The 22,883-nt window shown below is 36.0% G+C and overlaps 1 protein-coding gene across 6 annotated transcripts in view; it reads right to left on the reverse strand.

Moving 5' to 3' along the window:
• The window catches only part of qtc (quick-to-court), a 112,409-nt gene that overhangs the window by 24,921 nt on the left and 64,605 nt on the right, over positions 1-22,883 (reverse strand). For all 6 annotated transcript variants that reach the window (XM_067768162.1, XM_067768158.1, XM_067768161.1 and 3 more), the window contains exon 3: positions 8,788-9,152. In XM_067768162.1, the coding sequence (XP_067624263.1) occupies positions 8,788-9,152 (365 nt within the window). The remainder of the gene's footprint in view (positions 1-8,787; positions 9,153-22,883) is intronic.

Here is a 22,883-nt window from a genome sequence, read left to right on the forward strand (position 1 = left end):
CGCAGTTATATGAATAATTGTTAACTTGAGTTCCCAACTCTCAAAAGTGCTTTACTTTTTCGAAATTATGGCTGCCAACTTGAAAGTCGTTGCTAAGACGCAAATACAGTGGCTCTTTACTTAGAGACAGTTAATCCAAATTTTTGCTCTCAGTATTGTTTCACTAAGGGACAATTTTAAACTCACCTTAAACCTCTTGAAGGACCTAAACTTATTGGCTTAGAATACAGCTTATTAGTAGAGCAACCGGAAACGTGCCGTAAAAAATTGTTTTAAGCGCTTGCAATAAACATGAACTATTAAAATCACGCTTCACTCAGATGCATTTAAAAATAAAATTAAAGAAAAAAAACTTTTTTAAAAATAAGCTTTTATTATTGGTTAATAAAATTAACTAAAAAGTAAAAAATAAATTGACTGTAAAGAAATATAACACTTTATAAGTTCATTGTAACTTTTAACGATAATTAGGCTTCTTCGTCTGCGACAAAAAAATTCCATATTGTGCATAATTATATATTTTTAACATTAAAACTTTACACCTAAATTATTAAATCTTAGAGTTTATATCACAGTCCTAATTGTTCTAATAAAAAACGTGTTAAATTTTGATGGTATAATTAAGAACATTTAGGACCTCCTTTTCTTGCTATCACAATATAACACGCTTTTATTAGAACAATTAGAAATGTGATATAAACTGTAAGATTTAATAATTTAGATGTAAAGTTTTAATGTTAAAAATATATAATTATGCACAATATGGAATTTTTTTTTCGCAGACGAAAAAGCCTAATTATCGTTAAAGGTTACAATGAACTTATAAAGTGTTATATTTTTTTACAGTCAATTTATTTTTTACTTTTTAGTTAATTTTATTAACCAATAATAAAAGCTTATTTTTAAAAAAGTTTTTTTTCTTTAGTTTTATTTTTTACTTTTTAATTCGTTTTATTAAGAAATAATAGAAGTTTGTTCTTAGAAAAGCTTTTTTCTTAAATTTAATTTAAATATGATTTTTTTTTATTTTTAGTAGGGTAAAATGTTGTTTAAATAAGTTATGTAATCTTTACTTAAATATTTGTAACGATTCTCATCCTATCCATTTCCTTTAATGCATCAACATTACAAGGTTTCTTCGAAGTCAACTTTTAAGAGTTAAGTTCTTCTATTCGAGTGTTAACTAACTTAAAATCATATTTTACTGTGCTTTGCCTATGTCGCGTTCAGTTTACAACTAATCATTGCAGATCTCTGCTCTGTTCCATCGCCAACAATCTGTAAACCAAAATTAAGTGCGCAGAAAAGTATGCAACAAAAACTATGCAACATTCAGCGATAACAGCCTAACTTCTACGTTTGTTGCATACACAAACAAAGCGAAGTTACCTGCGTTCTTGAGGACTTAGGCTTTTATTCCCTTATGAATACAAATCTTTACCGATAACTCTGTTATCGATTAATTTATCGAATTCTCACAAAGTAATATTGCATTGTCATCGGAGTTATACATGTGTGCAAAATTTTAGCTCAATCGGACACCGGGAAGTGTATCAAATTTAACTTGCCAGATTTGATTACAGACAACACCCAAGTTAAAGTAAATAAAAGCTTATAATATAAACACATTCAGTTTCTTTCAACAAAAATACTATATTGAATTTTATTCAGGAAGGTACACAAACATGTTAAAACAAAATATTTAAACAAATTTTTAAAAAGAATTGATTAACAGGCGATATATTCTTAAACATAGAAAAGGACCTGTCCTCATCTATGCTGGAAATAGGCGCGAACTTGAAGGCAAAGACTTCAGTGATGGTATATTTATACTCAGTTGAGCAGAGCTCACAGAGTATATTAAGTTTGATTGGATAACGGTTGGTTGTACATATATAAAGGAATCGAGATAGATATAGACTTCCATATATCAAAATAATCAGGATCGAAAAAAAATTTGATTGAGCCATGTCCGTCCGTCCGTCCGTTAACACGATAACTTGAGTAAATTTTGAGGTATCTTGATGAAATTTGGTATGTAGGTTCCTGAGAACTCATCTCAGATCGCTATTTAAAATGAACGATATCGGACTATAACCACGCCCACTTTTTCGATATCGAAAATTTCGAAAAACCGAAAAAGTGCGATAACTCATTACAAAAGACAGATAAAGCGACGAAACTTGGTAGATGGATTGACGTTATGACGCAGAATAGAAAGTTAGTAAGATTTTGGACAATGGGCGTGGCACCGCCCACTTTTACAAGAAGGTAATTTAAAAGTTTTGCAAGCTGTAATTTGGCATTCGTTGAAGATATCATGATGAAATTTGGCAGGAACGTTACTACTATTACTCTATATGTGCTAAATAAAAATTTGCAAAATTGGATGAAGAACACGCCCACTTTTTAAAAAAAAAATTTTTTAAATTCAAATTTTAACAAAAAATTTAATATCTTTACTGTATATAAGTAAATTAAGTCAAAATTCAACTCCAGTAATGATATGATGCAACAAAATACAAAAATAAAAGAAAATTTCAAAATGGGCGTGGCTCCGCCCATTTTCATTTAGTTTGTCTAGAATACTTTTATTGCCATAAGTCGAACAAAAATTTACCAATCCTTCTCAAATTTGGTAGGAGCATAGACTCTATGACGGTAACTGTTCTCTGTGAAAATGGGCGAAATCGGTGGAAGCCACGCCCAGTTTTTATACACAGTCCACCGTCTGTCCTTCCGCTCGGCCATTAACACAATAACTTGAGCAAAATCTGATATATCTTTACTAAACTTAGCCCACGTACTTACCTGAGCTCACTTTTTCTTGGTATAAAAAATGGGCGAAATCTGACCATAACCACGCCCACTTTATCGATATCGAAAATTACGAAAAATGAAAAAAATGCCATAATTCTATACCAAATACGAAAAAAGTGATGAAACATGGTAACTGGATTGGTTTATTGACGCAAAATATAACTTTGGAAAACACTTTGTAAAATGGGTGTGACACCTACCATATTAAGTAGAAGAAAATGAAAAAGTTCTACAAGGCGAAATCAACAGCCCTTGGAATCTTGGCAGGAATACTGTTAGTGGTATTGCATATATGAATAAATTAGCAGTACCCGACAGATGATTTTCTGGATCACCTGGTCCACATTTTGGTCGATATCGCGAGAACGCCTTCACATATACATCTAAGGGCCACTCGCTTTTAAAACCCTCATTAATACCTTTAATTTGATATCCATATCGTACAAAAACATACCAGAGTCACCCCTGTCCCACCCTAATGGCGATATCTCGAAAAGGCGTCCACCTATAGACCTAATGCCCCCTCCCTCTTAAAATGCTCAGTAACACCTTTCGTTTGATACCCATATCGTACAAACATTCTAGAGTCACCCCTGGCCCACCCTAATGGCGATATCTGGAAAAGGCGTCCACCTATAGACCTAGTGTCCACTCCCTCTTAAAATGCTCAGTAACACCTTTCGTTTGATACCCATATCGTACAAACATTCTAGAGTCACCCCTGGCCCACCCTAATGGCGATATCTCGAAAAGGCGTCCACCTATAGACCTAATGCCCACTCCCTCTTAAAATGCTCAGTAACAGCTTTCGTTTGATACCCATATCGTACAAACATTCTAGAGTCACACCTGGCCCACCCTAATGGCGATATTTCAAAAAGGCGTCCACCTATAGAACTAAGGATTACTCCCTTTTAAAATACTCATTACCACCTTTCATTTGATACCCATATCGTACAAACACATTCTAGAGTCACCCTGGCCCACCCTAATGGCGATATCTCGAAAAGGCGTCCACCTATAGACCTAATGTACACTCCCTCTTAAAATGCTCAGTAACACCTTTCGTTTGATACCCATATCGTACAAACATTCTAGAGTCACCCCTGGCCCACCCTAATGGCGATATCTCGAAAAGGCGTCCACCTATAGACCTAATGTCCACTCCCTCTTAAAATGCTCAGTAACACCTTTCGTTTGATACCCATATCGTACAAACATTCTAGAGTCACCCCTGTCCCACCCTAATGGCGATATCTCGAAAAGGCGTCCATCTATAGACCTAATGCCCACTCCCTCTTAAAATGCTCAGTAACACCTTTCGTTTGATACCCATATCGTACAAACATTCTAGAGTCACACCTGGCCAACCCTAATGGCGATATCTCGAAAAGGCGTCCACCTATAGAACTAAGGATTACTCTCTTTTAAAATACTCATTACCACCTTTCATTTAATACCCATATCGTACAAACACATTCTAGAGTCACCCTGGCCCACCCTAATGGCGATATCTCGAAAAGGCGTCCACCTATAGACCTAATGCCCACTCCCTCTTAAAATGCTCAGTAACACCTTTCGTTTGATACCCATACCGTACAAACATTCTAGAGTCACCCTTGGTCCAGCTTTATGGCGATATCTCGAAAAGGCGTCCACCTATAGAACTAAGGATTACTCCCTTTTAAAATACTCATTACCACCTTTCATTTGATACCCATATCGTACAAACACATTCTAGAGTCACCCTGGCCCACCCTAATGGCGATATCTCGAAAAGGCGTCCACCTATAGACCTAATGCCCACTCCCTCTTAAAATGCTCAGTAACACCTTTCGTTTGATACCCATATCGTACAAACATTCTAGAGTCACCCTTGGTCCACCTTTATGGCGATATCTCGAAAAGGCGTCCACCTATAGAACTAAGGATTATTCCCTTTTAAAATACTCCTTACCACCTTTCATTTGATACCCATATCGTACAAACACATTCTAGAGTCACCCCTGGCCCACCCTAATGGCGATATCTCGAAAAGGCGTCCACCTATAGACTTAATGCCCACTCCCTCTTAAAATGCTCAGTAACACCTTTCGTTTGATACCCATATCGTACAAACATTCTAGAGTCAACTCTGGCCCACCCTAATGGCGATATCTCGAAAGGGCGTCCACCTATATATAGACCTAATGCCCACTCCCTCTTAAAATGCTCAGTAACACCTTTCGTTTGATGCACATATCGTACAAACACATTCTAGAGTCACCCCTGGCCCACCCTAATGACGATATCTCGAAAAGGCGTCCACCTATAGACCTCATGCCCACTCCCTCTTAAAATGCTCAGTAACACCTTTCGTTTGATACCCATACCGTACAAACATTCTAGAGTCACCCCTGGCCCACCCTAATGGCGATATCTCGAAAAGGCGTCCACCATAGACCTAATGACCACTCCCTCTTAAAATGCTCAGTAACACCTTTAATTTGATTCCCATATCGTACAAACACATTCTAGAGACACCCCTTGGCCACCTTTATGGCGATATCTCGAAACGGCGTCCACCTATGGAACTAAGGATCACTCCTTTTCAAAATACTCATTAACAGCTTTCATTTGATACCCATATCGTACAAACACATTATAGAATCACCCCTGGTCCACCTTAATGGGGACATCTCGAAAAGGCGTCCACCGATAGACCTAAGGCCCACTCCCTCTTAAAATGCTCAGTAACACCTTTCATTTGATACCCATATCGTACAAACAAATTCTAGAGTCAGCCCTGGTCTACCTTTATGGCGATATCCCTAAATGGCGTTCATCCATAGAACTATGGCCTACTCTCTCTTAAAATACTCTTTAATACCTTTCATTTGATACACATGTTATACAACCACATTCCAGGGTTACCCCAGATTGATTTTCCTTATTTTGTCTCCATAGCTCTCAACTGAGTATGTTATGTTCGGTTACACCCGAACTTAGCCTTCCTTACTTGTTTTCAAGCGGTTTAACCGAGTTGCCAGATTCAATTTGGCTTACAATACTTTTTAAAACGTCAATACCCTTGTTCTTGTTAAGAACCAAATTAAGCTTATCGCTTACAGGTGAAAAATTTACAGCACTAATTTTATCTTCAGTTTTCACAACAATTTCTACTTGGGCGGATAGAGTCAGTGAACTTGCGTCTTATTTAGAAATTGATTCTGGCTTCTGTAGTTACTGTAGATAAATATAAATATATAGGTAGTTTGTAATTGCGCAACAAATTCTGCGCTTCCTTCACTGCCTATGAATCTAGACAAGGGAGTTAATGATTGGGCTTAGTAGCTGACGGCATCCAGCCACGTCCCCCACCGTTTATTATTGGGCGTGGAGGAAGCGGTAGATTTGGAGCTAACTCTTTAAGTATTCCTAAACAATTCGAAGATTTTAGAAAGATTTTCTTTGCATTAGAAATAAAACGATGAACCAAAGGATGCTGATCTCGTATTTCCTCACAAACTTGATAAAGCCCATGAGCAATACAAGTTACGTGCGTAATCTTAGGGAAAAAAATTTCAAACGCCTTGGCTGCTTTTTTCATGTATGGTGCTGTATCTGTTACCAGTAGCACAATCTTGGGCCTGTCGTAGTCCACGCCCAAAATCCTTACAGAGTCGTCGAACAGCTTTGCCATAGAACTGTGGTCTGCCTTTTCCAAAAGCGCGGTGCTTAGCAAAAAAGGTTTACTAGAAAAATGTTCGTTACAATCTAACACTCCTGCTGTGACATGAGTGGAATATCAGCAGCCAAAAGTGTCCCGCACAAATCTTTATTAACACTGCCAAGCGTTAAGCTTTCTTGTACGAACTGTTGCGTAGTGTATCCAGGTTTTGAGAACCTTTTCGCCCCTTTAATAGAAGGGATAAGCTGCTTGCAAATGCTGTTTAATAGAAAACAACTTAGGTTTTTTATTTATTTTTTTTTTTAACTTAGTTTTACAATACCTTAGGGTCATACATGTTAAATTCCAATTAGAATTAGCAATTGATGCAATTGGTTTATATTCTCTAATTCATTAAACAATTAGAAATAGTTCACCTAATTCACATTAGATAATTGAAATTTTTATTCTAATTGCAATTAGTTGTCATTACCAAAAAAAATTTGGTCACCTTAACAATTAGAAATCTAATTGCCTTCTGCTAATGCAATTAGATTTCCAATTAGCTCGAATTAATTAATTCTAATTCGAGCTAATTGAATATGTAATTGCATTAGCAGAAGTCAATTAGATTTCTAATTGTAAAGGTAAACCAATTTTTTTTGCTAATGGCAACTAATTACAATTAGATTTACCATTGGAATAAAAATTTCAATTATCTAATGGGAATTAGTTGAACTAATTCTAATTATTTAATGAATTACAGAATTTCGCAAATTAAGGTTAATTAGCAATCATTAGCATTATCTAATCATTACTTAACATCTATGCTTAGGGTATATAGCTGAAACTAGTAGGAATAGTATAAATAAATCCCAGTTCTAACTTAAACTTATTTTCTCCTTGTTAACTTCTAACAGCTGAATTAGTTTCAACCTCGATAGTAGAGTCCTGTATAACCTTGCGCAGCGTTGCGATGTTGCGCTAATACCGAGAGCGCTTCACTGGTGCTTATGCACTATTTTGAAAATACAGTCACGCCAGTAACCCTCAAAATATTTGAAATGCATTCGCGAATAAAGTTTTAAGCGCCAATCGAAATGTAACTTGACTTCTTGCAGATTATTTCTCATATCGCTCTTTTATTTCTTTGTTTTAAAATAATTATGTACCTGCGATATTATCACAGTGTAAGTTTGTAAGTTTATTTCTTTTTCTAACCTTGCGTACAAATTTGTTCCATATATTGTTTTTACATATTTTAACAAAAGGTAAGTAAATGCGGTATTATTTTTTTTTTTTCTCTGTTGACATCGCAGTTATTCTTGTACCCCTTAATTGACCATCAAGTTGAGAAATAATATCATGAGCCAAGTCTAGGGTTAGTCGGTACAGCTTTAGAAACTCCGTTGCATTCAAGTGGAATGGGTCATCTACTTCTCTAAGAACCACTGGCGATGGACTTAGTAATTCTTCATTTTGTGATAAAACGTACGCCAAGTACTCAAATGCCATTTGATTTATAAATAAAGCAGCTTTTCGTGTTTGAAAGTATTTAATTAAAGTTCCGATTTTCTTTTTTAACTAAAATTGTCAGAAATATTAATATCGTGATTTTTAACGCAGCCAATTTACTTGCCGTTTATTTAACGACACAGCTGATAGTCGATAAACGAATATCGATACAAAATAGTTACTGAATAACGAAATCGTTATAGTTATCGATTCGCAAATAAAGCGATGGCAAATGTCGTTAAAAAAGTTAGTGAATTCCACTACTGATTGCTCAAAATTAACACACACACAAGCATCACTAAAGTCCATTTTACGAAAAACTCTAAGAAATTTTCAAGTTAAATATTAAACAGATATAAACTTTGCCCAATTTTGGAATGTATAGTATTTATTACACCTTATTCGCAATAATTAAGTGGAAATTTTAGTTAATATTCAAGTATTCAATAATTTTTTTTACTTATCTGTTATTTATACAAAGATTGAAGGTATATTATTGGTGCAATGCAATTCTGTTCTTTCTGCTAGTCTTCATAATCTCAATTTAAGCTGAACAATGAACGCAAATAAGCATTTATGTTTAAAATATGCAAAACAATGCTTTTATTGCAAACTATGCTGAAATATGCTCTAACAAATATGGCTTAAACACTTTCCTTTTTGAAAAATATCATTCCTATATTATATATTTCGTGATAGACCATACGAAAATAAACATGCTTGAGCATATTCTTGGTTGCCCTGCTTATTAGGAATTGAGAAAACTTTCTTTAACGATTGTGAAACAATGTACAAAAACTTACCGTGCAACATACGGATGCTCACAGGACATGGTCGAACGGCCGGAAGTTGTTGTTGCAAATGAATACATCGAATCTAAATCATCGTCCAGGTACGTACACGGTGAATCCGGTGTGACGGGCGGTATCTTTGGCGTTAATTTTGTTTCTTGCGTTTCCACTATTCGCGAGGACTTGATGTAATGCACAAAACTGGCTGCTGTCGTGTTATTGGGAGTTTTTGGTGTACTAACTGTTGCTATCCTACGACCACTTCCGCTTCCTGTTGGTGTGCCTGTGTTGGGTGCACCTGCTTGTGATATTAATGATTTCGTTGGCGTTATCGATCGTTCGCCGCCACTGCTGCTGCTGCCGTTCAAATTCAAAGACTGTGTTATTCGTGTGTGGTGTAGAGAAAGGTTGAAATGTTATTAAAGTGAAAAATTAGTTTTCGGACAATAAGCGCGCATTCGACACCTCTAACTCATATTAAAATGATTAGAGTGTGTGCGCAAAAACAACAAACTGCATGCGGGTATATATATTTGAAGGTATTTACATTGGTATACAAATATTTATGTACATTCATTCAAGCTGGAACTAAATAATATTTTCAATATACATGCTTTCTATTTATGTACCGAAGTATTACCACAGTTAAATTGTGTTGATTTGATAGTCTATAAGTTGTTGTTGTACCTTTTTTGTGGTTAATTACCTACTAAGCGCTCGATTGGCTTGCAATTTTTTTTGGTTTTTTTTTTTATTCTGAAATTGTGAAGGTAACAGCGTACTAATCGCGCAAGTCTACGATTAACTGACGAACTAAACACGACCAGAGACACATACAACCATACCAACCGATCAGTAAGTTTGTGATGAACTATTTAGTTAGTCGTTGAGTTGGAACACAAAATTGCTTGCAGCGCTAAATATTTTGCTTAGTTGTTGCAAGGGAGGAAGAAGACGGCGTAAAAGAAATGCTTACAAACAAAAATTTGGTATTCAATGTTTGCGTGACGCGCAGCCACCGAGGACCGAACAGCACGCATAAACCACTCGAGCATAATCTTTGTAGTTATTTTTATACTCAGCGTGCACTGCACACAGAGTATATTAACTTTGATTGGATAACTGTTGGTTGTACAGGTATAAAGGAATCGATATATATATAAAAAAATCATCAGTATCGAAAAAAAATGTGATTGAGCCATGTCCGTCCGTCCTTAACACGATAACTTGAGTAAATATTGAGATATCTTCACCAAATTTGGAACACGAGCTTATCTGGACCCAGAATAGATTGGTGTTGAAAATGAGCGAAATCGGATGATAACCACGACGGTTTTTTATATATATAACATTTTGGAAAACACAAAAAAACTGATTATTTAGTACACCTAGAATGTTGAAATTTGACATGTAGACTGATATTGAGACTCTTGATAAAAATTTGAAAAAAAGTGGCACCGCCCACTTGTGATAAAATCAATTTTATTTATTTTTTCTTTTTATTTTTTTTATTTTTAGTCATACATGACGAGAATGCACTTACAGACTAATGACAAAACTTTGGATTTTTTTTTTGTTTTTTTTTTCTTAGTATAAATAATAAATGTTAAGTGATCAATATAAATATTACAAGATTATACAATTACAACATTAATCAAAACTTACATGTAGTCAAGCTACAAATTTGGCTTTAGAGCTAAATAAATCAGAGGCAAAAGACCCCGATGGAATGTTAAGTTACCTTAAAGCTCTACAGATAGGTGCATTGGTAGCATAAGTACTTCTGACTTGTTTTAAGGAAAAAAGATCGTTATGCCTAAGACAACGCTGCGGGACATGGAAAAATATACGTTGAAGTAAAAGAGGGCAATTTATTATGCCATTTATAATGTCGAACACTGTAGAGAGGGAGAGAATAGTTCTGCTGGAATTTAACTATTTCAGGTTGATTAATTTGCATCTGGCATTATATGGTGGAAGTGGGTCTATAAAATTTAATGAACGTAGATCATAGTGCAAAAACACCTTTTGAACACGTTCAAGTCGTTTGATATGACAATCTAAATAAGGTCTCCAAATGAAGACAGCATATTCAAGTTTGGAGCGAACAAATGATGTGTATAAGAGCTTCAGTATATACGGATCACTAAAGTCCGAACTAAACCGACGGATGAAAGCAAGTATAGCATACGAATTTTTACAAATATTATTAATCATAAATCAAAAATGGTTAAACCTTTCTTAACAAAATTCGGCAGAGATGTTGCCTTTACTATAAGGAATGCTTTGAAAAAAAATTAACGAAATCAGTTAAGGACGCCCACTTTTATATACAAGATTTTTAAAAGGGTCGTGGACGAATAAAATAAGCTATATCTTTGCAAAAAAGAGCTTTATATCAATGGTATTTCATTTACCAAGTGGACTTATAACAATAAATAGAAAAAACTTCAAATTTTAAAAATTGGGCGAAATGACTAATCAATTTTCTATGTTTCGGGAGCCATAACTGGAAGAAAAATGAACGGATCGTAATAAAATTGGGTACACAAATTTTCCCTATAGCAGGAAATATTTCTAGAAAAAATGGACGAGATCGGTTGAAGACCACGCCAACTTTTATATAAAAGATTTTTGAAAGGGTCGTAGACGAAAATAATAAGCTATATCTTAACGAAAAACAGCTTGGTATCAATCGAATTTTACTTTCTAAATTGAATTATAACATTAAATTGGAAAACACTACAATTTTTGAAAAAGGGTGTGGCACCGCCTTTTTATGACTAAGCAATTTTCTATGTTTCGGGAGCCATAACTCGAAGAAAAATTAACATATCGAACGAAATAATTGGCGGCCACCGTGGTGTGATGGTAGCGTGCTCCGCCTACCACACCGTATTCCCTGGGTTCACACCCCGGGCAAAGCAACATCAAAATTTTAGAAATAAGGTTTTTTAATTAGAAAAAAATTTTTCCAAGCGGGATCACCCCTCGGCAGTGTCTGGCAAGCGCTCCGAGTGTATTTCTGCCATGAAAAGCTCTCAGTGAAAACTCATCTGCCTTGCAAATGCCGTTCGGAGTCGGCATAAAACATGTAGGTCCCGTCCGGCCAATTTGTAGGGAGAATCAAGAGGAGCACGACGCAAATTGGAAGAGAAGCTCGGCCTTGGATCTCTTCGGAGGTTATCGCGCCTTACATTTATTTTTTATTTATGAAATTGTGTACACATATTTTCCTTATAGCAAAACATATTTCTAGTAAAAATGGACGGGATCGGTTAAAGACCACGCCAACTTTGATATAAAACAAGTTTAAAAAGGTCGTAGACTAGAATAATAAGCTATAACTTAGAAAAAAAAAAAGTTTTGAATCGATGATATTTGACTTATCAAGTTTTATTATAAGAGGAAATGGGGAGACATTTTTCTTTTAAACGGGCGGTGTCACGTGTTATGTAGAAAAGTAATTTATCTGAAATGAAATGTACAATTGAAGCTCACGCTGAGTATATAATGTTCGGTTACACCCGAACTTAGACACCTTTACTTGTTTGTATTAACAATTTTTCTGATAATTTTTTTTTTTTTTGCATTTTAAAAGGCACTGAGGGCCAGAAAATTAATTTGTATAGTTAAATTTTTTTTTTATTTTTTATTAAAATCACATAAAAAAAATTAAAGGACCCGATCTTAAATTCGAAGCTAAGTCGATCACCACGGCATATAACGACTTGGCCTGTGCTGAATTGTTAAGTTAAACCACATCTTGCGGTTGGTTGTTTGTTGAAGCGAATGTATTCACAACAGCTGATCAAATTTCGCGATGTTTACCGCCATATCGGGGTCCTCATGGACCGGCCAGTTCAACCTAACGCCATATCGTCATTTTGTGAAGTTTTACAATTTTTTTTAGAAGTTTAGCCTTTTAGATGTAATAGTAAGTATTTCCATATTGCTTTCATAAATTTAACTTGAAAAATGTGTGCTTAATACATTATGAGTTGTTTCAGATGCCAAAGCGAAGTGAAATATGGAAGCACTTTAAAGAAAGTCGTGAAGAAAACAAAATGAAATGCAAGTACTGCCGAATTCCCATAAGTGTTGCTGGCGGCATATGTATATAATGTTTAAATCAGGGAGTGAGTAGATTTGACTTCCGAATTGAACTATTGAACTAATTCAATTGGTTGAACAATAGTTCAATTAGGTGACCGAACTAAGAGCCAAAAGAACTAGTTCGATGGACTGAACGAACTAGCAGTGAACTAATCCTTTCATTCAACTAAAAAATCCAACTCTAGTATATAGTAGAATTTGAATGAACCAGCGCTGATATACAGTGCTTGATAAGCCCTAGTGTGAATGTTAGGTTGACAGACGACAGCACTCATCGGTAACACATCTACAGGAGCAAACATCCCTTCCAACAAGCCGATTATGACAACGGAGGAAAATTAAAACCAGTCTAAAGAAAAATAATAAAAATAAATAATTGGCGCGATTTACCTCCGCGGAGATTTAGGCTGAGTATATCTTCCAATTTGCGTCGTGCTCCTTTCTTATTGTTTCCAACACATTTGCGGGACGGGACCTAAATTTTTTATGCCGACTCCGAACGGAAACGGCACCGTCAGATGCTGTTTTGCATTGCAGAAACTTTTACTAAATTTTTGGTGTTGCTTTGTTCGGGACTTGAACCTGGGACCCTCGGCGTGGTAGGCGAAGCACGCTGCCACTACACCACGTCGGCCTCCTCCAGAAAAATAGCTCGCACTAATTACCGATTACCTTCAGACCTGTTATAATATGGGTGAATATTGTTGTATCAACCCTTTGCTCCCCTTAGCTTAGCCAATTATAGAGGAACGACCCTGACCCGTGCGCATCTTCCGCAACCAATATAAAATTCTCTTATCAAATATCAACAGAAATCAACTGTTCTATTAACTTACAGCTTGTACTGCCATTTAGCGTATAATAGCAACTGCCGTCAATCAATTAAAACTTGCAGATTGCGCTGCAATCTAGCGTACAATACAGCTTGCGCAGCCTTCTAGCGTACAATAGCAACTGCCGGTAATGCAGTGCAAATATTCACAATAGTTCCATAGTAAAAATAGATTTCTTTGTGTGCTCACAATCGTTTATTTTTAACAAATTATTTTAATGAAATATAGCTAAACAAACGCACTACGACCAAAATTACCAAAGCTCGCTAATAGCCTGAATCTCCATCTTTACAACCAAAACCTTTGGATTCCAAATAAGAGCGAAAATGTACCCGTACATAAAAACAGCAATTAGAAATAATATATATGATCACTGTCCTCAAAATATCTAAAGCCACGACGTTTTATCTGATATATATGCGCAAGACTTAAGTCCTCCTTCAACGAGTTGATTAAAAATAAATAAATGTAAGGCGCGATAACCTCCGAAGAGATCTAAGGCCGAGCTTCTCTTCCAAATTGCGTCGTACTCCTCTTGATTTTCCCTACAAATTGACCGGACGGGACCTACATGTCTTATGCCGACTCCGAACGGCATCTACAAGGCAGAGCTTTTTATGGCAGAAATACACCCGGAGCGCTTGCCAAACACTGCCGAGGGGCGACCCCGCTTAGAAAAATTTTCTTCTAATTAAAAACCTTATTTCTAAAATTTTTGATGTAGCTTTTCCCGGGGTGTGAACCCAGGGCATACGGTGTGGTAGGCAGAGCACGCTACCATCACACCACGGTGGCCGCCTATTATTGACTAAGTCTTTTCTCCTTCTCTAATTCCCCCTTTCGCCTGGCTCTCTCTCTCTCTCTCTCCATCTCCTTTTCTCCTTCACTATCTACGCCTCTCAATCTATCTCTACCCCTAATTCTACCTTTACCTCTAACTCTACCTCTGTCCTGCTCGTTCTGCTTCTTCTTCTTCTACTTCCTCTCTACCTGTCCCACCTATCGCCAGTAAGCCTACCTTATACTGTTTTCACACAGGCGGCTTATTGAATAATAAAGGCAGTTTTCTACATTAAGACGCTTATTGAGCTCAATCTTCCCTACAAAATTCGAATCTATAATTATTTCATTAGTGACTAATCGAATGCCTAATGAAGTCAAAAGCACAATGCAACTCTGTTGGGAGTGTTAAGTTTCTTAGTTTATGGTGTGTTCAGTGCTTAAAAATGTCATTTATCAAAATAAATGTCATTGTCTGTCATATAGCATTGCCATTTTATTCGCTTGACATTTCATCCTTCATACTAATCGAGCAGTTACTTCTGTGTGAAAGCAAAAAATTTACGATTTCATTAGAAGGTGAAATGAGATCATTAAGTTTCTGTGTGAAAACAGTATTACATTGGCATGTTTTCAATGTACCTAAATTCAATGTTTTACCAAAAATTGTCAGTCAACTGGCCCACAGTGCAATGTCGCAGTAAGAAACTGCAAAAATTGAGAAATAACCGCATGAATCGGATCATTCGCTAGCTGTTAACTGCTGAGACTATTTAACGACTTTTGTTACTAAAACTCGAACATCAATACTAAATGATTATGGTAACAACAACAATTGCAACCAAATAAAGTTTTAGAAACAAAAACACACGTAGTTATTAAAATAAAAGAAAATCATGTGTTGGCGCACTAATTTTAATGTGTTTGTATGTATGTAAATATGCACGTTTGTACCAGCTCTGCAGCATAAATATTTGTGGTCAATTTTCTGCTCGACTGGATGATGGATGTACCGATATCGCGACTCATTTGAAGGGTTGAACTAGCTTGTTCATATAAGCATTAAAGTGAATTGATTAACGAATAAACGTAGAAAAGTAAGAATATCAGCACATGAGTATTTTCGCTTTTTCGTTGATGTCCAAACGAATTTGTACTATTCGAACTTTCTCTACAGTCTTACCTTTAGACATTGAGATAAAGTTATAGGACAGTTTCAGTTGCATACGGGTCCAGTTATGGAAGGAGTTGGCCCACGAAACTTTATATTCTATAGGTTGGTAAAAAATATTGGGAGAAGTGGGTTACGTAGGATGATATAAATGCTCACTTTCTTAATAGAAAAGGTACCCAACGGGCGGGTAGTGATGAAGTCGGTGGACGGCGCCAAGGCTTAGAATAGGTCCTAAAATAACGGTAGACCAAATTACCGGTTGATCGCTTAATGATGAGCCGATTTTAAAATAACCGATGGATCGGTGAAAGTAAAATCCATATTTCATAGGTGATCTGGCTGGTGAACTAACACACATAGGGTCTTGGATACGGAGGGGTTGTGAACCCCAAGGTTTTCGAGAATAAGACATATCAATAACAGAAATCACCTACAGAATTATATATTGTCAGCGGAAAGTTTGGATAGGTTAACAGCGACCTAAGGCTGTGGAATTAGGTTAGGTTGCACTGGCCGGTCCATGAGGAACTCACATAGACCGAATAAGTCCGTAGTGTTACCAGAAGTTTGTTTTAACGACCAAACTGAAAAACCCTATCAAAAACCAGGGCCTGTGTTATAAAATAACTCCGTCGTCTTGGCAAATACTAGAAGCTTACCAGGACTTAAGCCACTTGCTGCTTGCTTCTAGATCTGACAGCTGTATCAGTCCTAATAGGTGGAGTCTTAGCCTGGCAAGCGCAGGGCACGAGCACAGAACGTACTCGATTGTTTCCTCCTCCAACCCGTGCTGTGCAATTAAGGACGTCTAAAAAAAGTTTAAAAATAGTCCCCAAATTTGCAACTAAAGTTGAGAGAGTCTGGGACTTGCCGCGCTGTATGTAAGTTTACGTTTTTTTTCGGCTTAAGGCTGCGCATTTAAGTGAAAGCTAGGGGTTGGTGTGAGAGCTTTCGCTTAAGCAAACTAAAACTTATTTTCTGGCTCAGCTTCCGATTACAAATTGTAAAATCTCATTAATCACTTTTCTTTGAACTTCCTTTGAACCATTGATGTAACAAATAAAGCTTTCAGTGCAAAAATTTAAATTAATTTGTAATAAATCGCTGTATGACACGCCCTACATTTTTTAATACTGGTAGAGTGATTTGTTTATGCACAAACAAATTGTATTTATTTTTATTTGCAGATAAAATTTTTGGCAATACACAAATTTAACAATATCTTATGGGTTAATCATACCGGTTACCAAAATATTTGAATGTTTATTTATGTAATCTATAGTGAGAAAATGCGGCACCCAAATTTAAACAAAAACAATTTTTTGCATTCCCATCTTTTGTTGGTACAACTTCGAACAAAGCTATGAGTCTCAACCTAACACCAAATTTGTATTGGTTAAAAACAGGGACTATTCTAGTACCGTTTTGAAATCATTGCGGAACTGTTCGGGGATAATTTTGTGATAATTGTGAACCTGTTTAAACGGTTTTATTTAGCTTGGCTTGATAGGCTGGCCGGCATGCTTGATCTATCACATGCATTTCCATCTCCTTTTGATTTCTCCCAAACGGATTGGCACATCTAATGTCGATTCATAGAGTGCTGCAATCTTTTGACAACTCAGCGGCCTTTTCCATTTCTACATTGCTTCTTTGCATTCCACGACACTTCCTGCAGACGGAGATTATTGCTTTAATCGCCGCTTTACTATCAATATATATTGACTTGACTGCAGCTTAAGCAATTTCTGCTGCTTTCTTCGCTGCTTTAATTTTCGGCTGATCCCACTGCAGTGATCTGGCAACATGTAGGATTTATTTTTTGCTGGATTGACACAGTAAGCAACAGACCTGACTCCTTCCGTTTCGGGACTAATGGGTAAAACTCTTTTATGAATACGAAAAGTTAACGCCATGATATTGGTTTGTTATCAATGTGTTATCAGCTTGTTAGAGATAACAACTGTTATCGAAGAGGTATCGGTATATTATTGGTGAATTGTCCACGTGTTATGGGTTTATTATCGAAAAGTTTAAGAAAAAATATACATTTGTTATCGAAAAGTTACAATATGAAACCTATAACAAATGGATAATAAACCGATAAACTCATTCACAATAAATGCACAAATAAACCATCTTTATTGGGCCAGATTTTGAAGTAATAAATGGGTATTTTTTGAAGCTTTTAGGTCGATCATTAAATTAGACAAACGTTCATTTTGATGCTATTTCGCGACTTCATCAAGAAGTAATACGAAAAACAGTAAGTAAATTTCTTTTTATACTCAGATGAGCACAGCTCACAGAGTATATTAATTTTGTTCGCATAACGGTACCCCGTAACGGCATAAAATAGTCGAAATAGATATAGACTTCTATATAACAAAAGGATCTGATCGAAAAAAGAAAAAGTGCGATAATTCATTACCAAAGACGGTTAAAGCGATGAAACTTGGTAGGTGGGTTGACCTTATGACACAGAATAGAAAATTAGTAAAATTTTGGATAATGGGCGTAGCACCGCCTACTTTTAAAATAAGGTAATTTAAAAGTTTTTCCAGCTTTAATTTGACAGTCGTTGAAGATATTATGATGAAATTTGGCAGGAACCTTCTTCCTATTACTATATGTGTTTTAAATAAAAATTAGCAAAATCGGATGACGAACACGACAATATTCTAAAAAAAATATTTAAAAGTCAAATTTTAACACAAATTGAATATCTTTACAGTATATAACTAAAGTATGTCAACATTCAACTTCAGTAATGATATGGTGCAACAAAATACAAAAATAAAAGAAAATTTCAAAATGGGCGTGGCTCCGCCCTTGTTTACTTAATTTGTCTAGAATACTTTTAATGCCATAAGTCGACCAAAAATTTACCAATCCTGGTGAAATTTGGTAGAGGCGATAACTGTTTTTTGTGAAAATGGGCGAAATCGGTTGAAGCCACGACCAGTTTTTATACACTGTCGACCGTCTGTCCTTCCGCTCGGCCGTTAACACGATAACTTAAGCAAAAATCAATTTATCTTTACTAAATTTAGTTCACGCACTTATCTACACTCACTTTATCTTGGTACTAAAAATGGGCGAAATTCGACTATAACCACGCTCACCAATACCGATACCAAATATGAAAAAAGCGATGAAACATGGTTATTGGATTGGTTTTTAGACGCAAAATATATCTTTTAAAAAAACTTTGTAAATGGTGTGAAACCTACCGTATTAAGTTAAAGAAAAAGAAAAAGGTCTGCAGGGCGAAATCAAAAGCCCATGGAATCATGGCAGGAATGCTGTTCGTACAATACATATATAAATAAATTAGCGGTACCCGACAGATGGTGTTCTGGGTCACCCTGGTCCACATTTTGGTCGATATCTCGAAAACGCCTTCACATATACAACAACCACCACTCCCTTTTAAAACCTTCAGTAATACCTTTATTTGATGCCCATGTCATACAAACACTTTCCAGGGTTACCCTAGGTTCATTTTCCTACAAGGTGATTTTCCCTTATTTTCCTTTCGTTCCAAAAAACGTCACCCTTGGTCTACAATTTGGTTGATATTTCCGAAACGTATGTGATATCGAATTAAAAATCACTTACATATAAACCATCTACGAAAACAATGCAGCTAAGCTCTCAGCTAAGTATGTACCGAACAGGTTACACCCGAACTTAGCCTTCCTTACTTGTATTGTTTTCCATTCTTTAATACGAATCGTTTTTAAAACGTGACTTGCTACAGAAGATAAGACCAAGGCGCGAAAACGAATACGATGAGAACTGGCAAAGACACCACAATGTAAAGTGGGAAAAATACAATAAAATAGAATAAAAAACTTCATTAAGTAAAAATCATAATAACATTAACTTTGGTAATTGCGGTCAGACCTTTCTACAATGACATGATTTATAATTTATTTTCCGTAGCTTTGCAAGATCTACGTAAATATATTTGTTATTTGTCTAAATGCCACACCATTGATTTTTTGTGGTAAATAGTAAGAATGCGTACCATTGTTTGAGGCGACGGAAGTAAAGTGGTTTTTAAAAATTAACTATTTAAGTAGGTAATGCAATACTGTAGCAGACATTTCTAGAATAGTGAAGAAATTTCGAAGTTATAGTACAGTGTATATGTGCCAAGCTTCAAACAAATGAGCCATCATTGACAACATCAGTGATTCGTCTTTGAAATTGGGAATGTTAATTAAAAAAGGAACAAGTACAGCAAATTTTTGTATAAAAATGGCCTATTATATCTATCAACGATTCTAATACAAATTTCTAGAATCTACAAATCTGTAGCGATAAAGACACTCCTTTCCTGGTCCTTTGCGCCGGTGTGTTCCAGTAACAAGCACCATTAAGATGCTAGCCCGACCATCCCGGGAAGAATTCAATATGGCCGCATTTAACATATGCCATCTCCCAGCTCCCTACTACGGGGTGGGAGTTCCATGAAGAGCGTGTTAAATGTGTGTAGGTGAGGTTGACAATTGGGTTTCGGAAGCTGTGCGGCTATAAAGCTTTGTATTGCGATTAGCAACCCCTTGAATCAAGAACTTCAACTACTTGCACTCACACGTTTTTATACCTTTTATGAACATGAAATGGCATATTAACTTTGGTCCGATGTTTGTAACGTTGAGAAATATAGAGGATAAACTCACCATTAAGTATACCGAATTGGTCAGGGCGACGAACTGAGTTGATATAGCCATGTCTGTCTGTCCGTCCGTCCGTCTGTCTGTTTGAACGCAAACTAGTCCCTCAAATTTTGAGATATTTCAATGAAATTTGGCACAAGGATGTATTTTTGTATTATATTAGACATTTGTCGGATCCGGTAGGATCGGACCACCATAACATATATCTCCCATACAACCAATCTTTCAGATAAGACGATTTTCGTCATTCCTGCCGCAATTTAGAAAGTGTAACGTGAAACTCGTTGATATATATTCTAATATATCATAGAAGATATCCCGAAAAAATCATTTTGATCGGAGCTATATATAGTTATATCCCATACAACCGATCGTTCAAAGATTTTTGGCCATTTCTCCCTTAATTTAGAAAGTATAAACGTGAAACTCGGTGATATATATTTTAATATATCATAGAAGATTTTCTGAAAAATCACTTTCATCGGAGCTATATATAGTATACATATATCCCATACAACCGATCGTTCAGATAGAAAGATTTTTGGCAATTTCTCCCTTAATTTCCAATATAAAAACGTCAAACTTGGTGATATATATTCTAATATATCATAGAAGATTTCCTGTAAAAATCATTTCGATCGGAGCTATATATAATATATATCCCATACAACCGATCGTTCAGATAAGGGAGTTTTTTGCTATTTTTTTATATTTATCTTAAAATCCTTTAGGTATGTTCACTATATATTTCTTATCTTATACAGCGCATTATTTGGAGATTACGAAAGGGATAAGACTATTGTTCAGCTCCATTCATGAAAGGTATAAGTCTTCAGCCGAAGACAGTCCCGTCCTTACTTGTTTTTTTAATATTTATTATAACAATTTCCGCTTTTGGATAAACGAAAACCGAAGTAGTCCGAAAAAACGGCAATTGCTCCTAAACTATGTATTGCAAGGTGCACGGAATGCACGGATTGTATGTATCCTATGACAAAATATACAAGACCAAGAAAGCACCCTATTGCGAAGCTATAGCATGCATCAGTAAGAACCCTGCAAAAATCGCGAGTACTCCATGCATGCATGTATGGAGTACTCGCTATGGACCAAGCGAGTGCTCCAAAATTACTCACAATTCATACAATAAATATGGTCCAATTAACATTGCAATGTCCTAGGACTAGACCATATACTCCAGCTCAGCATTACATCCGAGTAATGCATGGTCCATGATCCAACGATTTTTGCAGGGAAGCACACATAAATTAACAAAATAACTATGAAGCAATTGCTTAATATTTTCGTGAGCGAAATAAGAGGATTGAAAGGAATGCCGTTGAAGCAGGTTTGATTTTATTTCCTACAATTCGTTGCACGAAAATATGCATAGGTTTGAGCATACGAACAATTGCACGGATTGCATATAGTTTTTTGTGTGTACATTATTGTTTGCAAGGCAAAACGAATCCCAGTAATGATTTTATTGGATAATTTCGAAAATCAGAAATTTATCATTACGAGCCTGACCCGTGCGCATCTTGCGCAACCAATATAAAAGTCTCTTATCAAATATCAACAGAAATCAGATGTTCTATTAACTTACAGCTTCCGCTGCCATCTAGCGTACGATACAGCTTGCGCGGCTATCCAGCGTACAATAGCAACTGCCGGTAATGCAGTGCAAATATTCACAATAGTGCCATAGTACAAATAGATTTATTTGTGTGCTCACAATCGTTTATTTTTAAACGGTTTTATTTAGGTTGACTTGACAGTCTGGCTGTTTGGATGGCTGGGACGAATTTTGTAATTGAAATTTAAGTAACTTTCCGATAAGCTACAAGCTTGGAATATAGTTCAGAACCCGATGACAATGCAATAATAAAAAAAATGCCGCTAGGTGGCGCAAGGATCGAGATATTCACAAAAATCGTATTTGTGGCCCGATTTGGCTCATATTTGGAACACATAATACATACAAGAATAGAAAGCGACTTATGAAAAAAAATCGCCGCTAGGTGGCGCAAGGATCTAGATATTCACGAAAATCTTATTTGTGGTCCGATTTGGCTCATATTTGGAACACATAATACATACGAGAATAGAAAGCGACCTATGAAAAAAAATCGCAGCTAGGTGGCGCAAAGATCGAGACGTTCAAAAAAGTCGTATTTGTGGTCCGATTTGGTCCATATTTGGAACACATAATACATACATGAAAAGAAAGCGACCTATGATGTCGGATTTGGCTCATATTTGGAAAAAATATTACATACAGTCCGGTATAAATTACATCAAAATATCTTGGAGTTGGAGGAGGGACTAGCATACCTCGCACAGAGTCGAGTAAAGTCTTTGGAAGGATTATTTATTGAGGAATTAGATTGTAACAAATTGTCAGGAAAGTCCTTGCAGGAATGAGTCACTAAATGAACTAAATAGATTGAGAAATAATAGGCAATTAAATAAAGACTAATAACTTGAAAATAAAATAATAAAAAAAAAAATTTAAGT

The sequence above is a fragment of the Eurosta solidaginis genome, chromosome 2 (assembly GCF_040869045.1).
Source record: "Eurosta solidaginis isolate ZX-2024a chromosome 2, ASM4086904v1, whole genome shotgun sequence".
Classification (NCBI taxonomy): domain Eukaryota; kingdom Metazoa; phylum Arthropoda; class Insecta; order Diptera; family Tephritidae; genus Eurosta; species Eurosta solidaginis.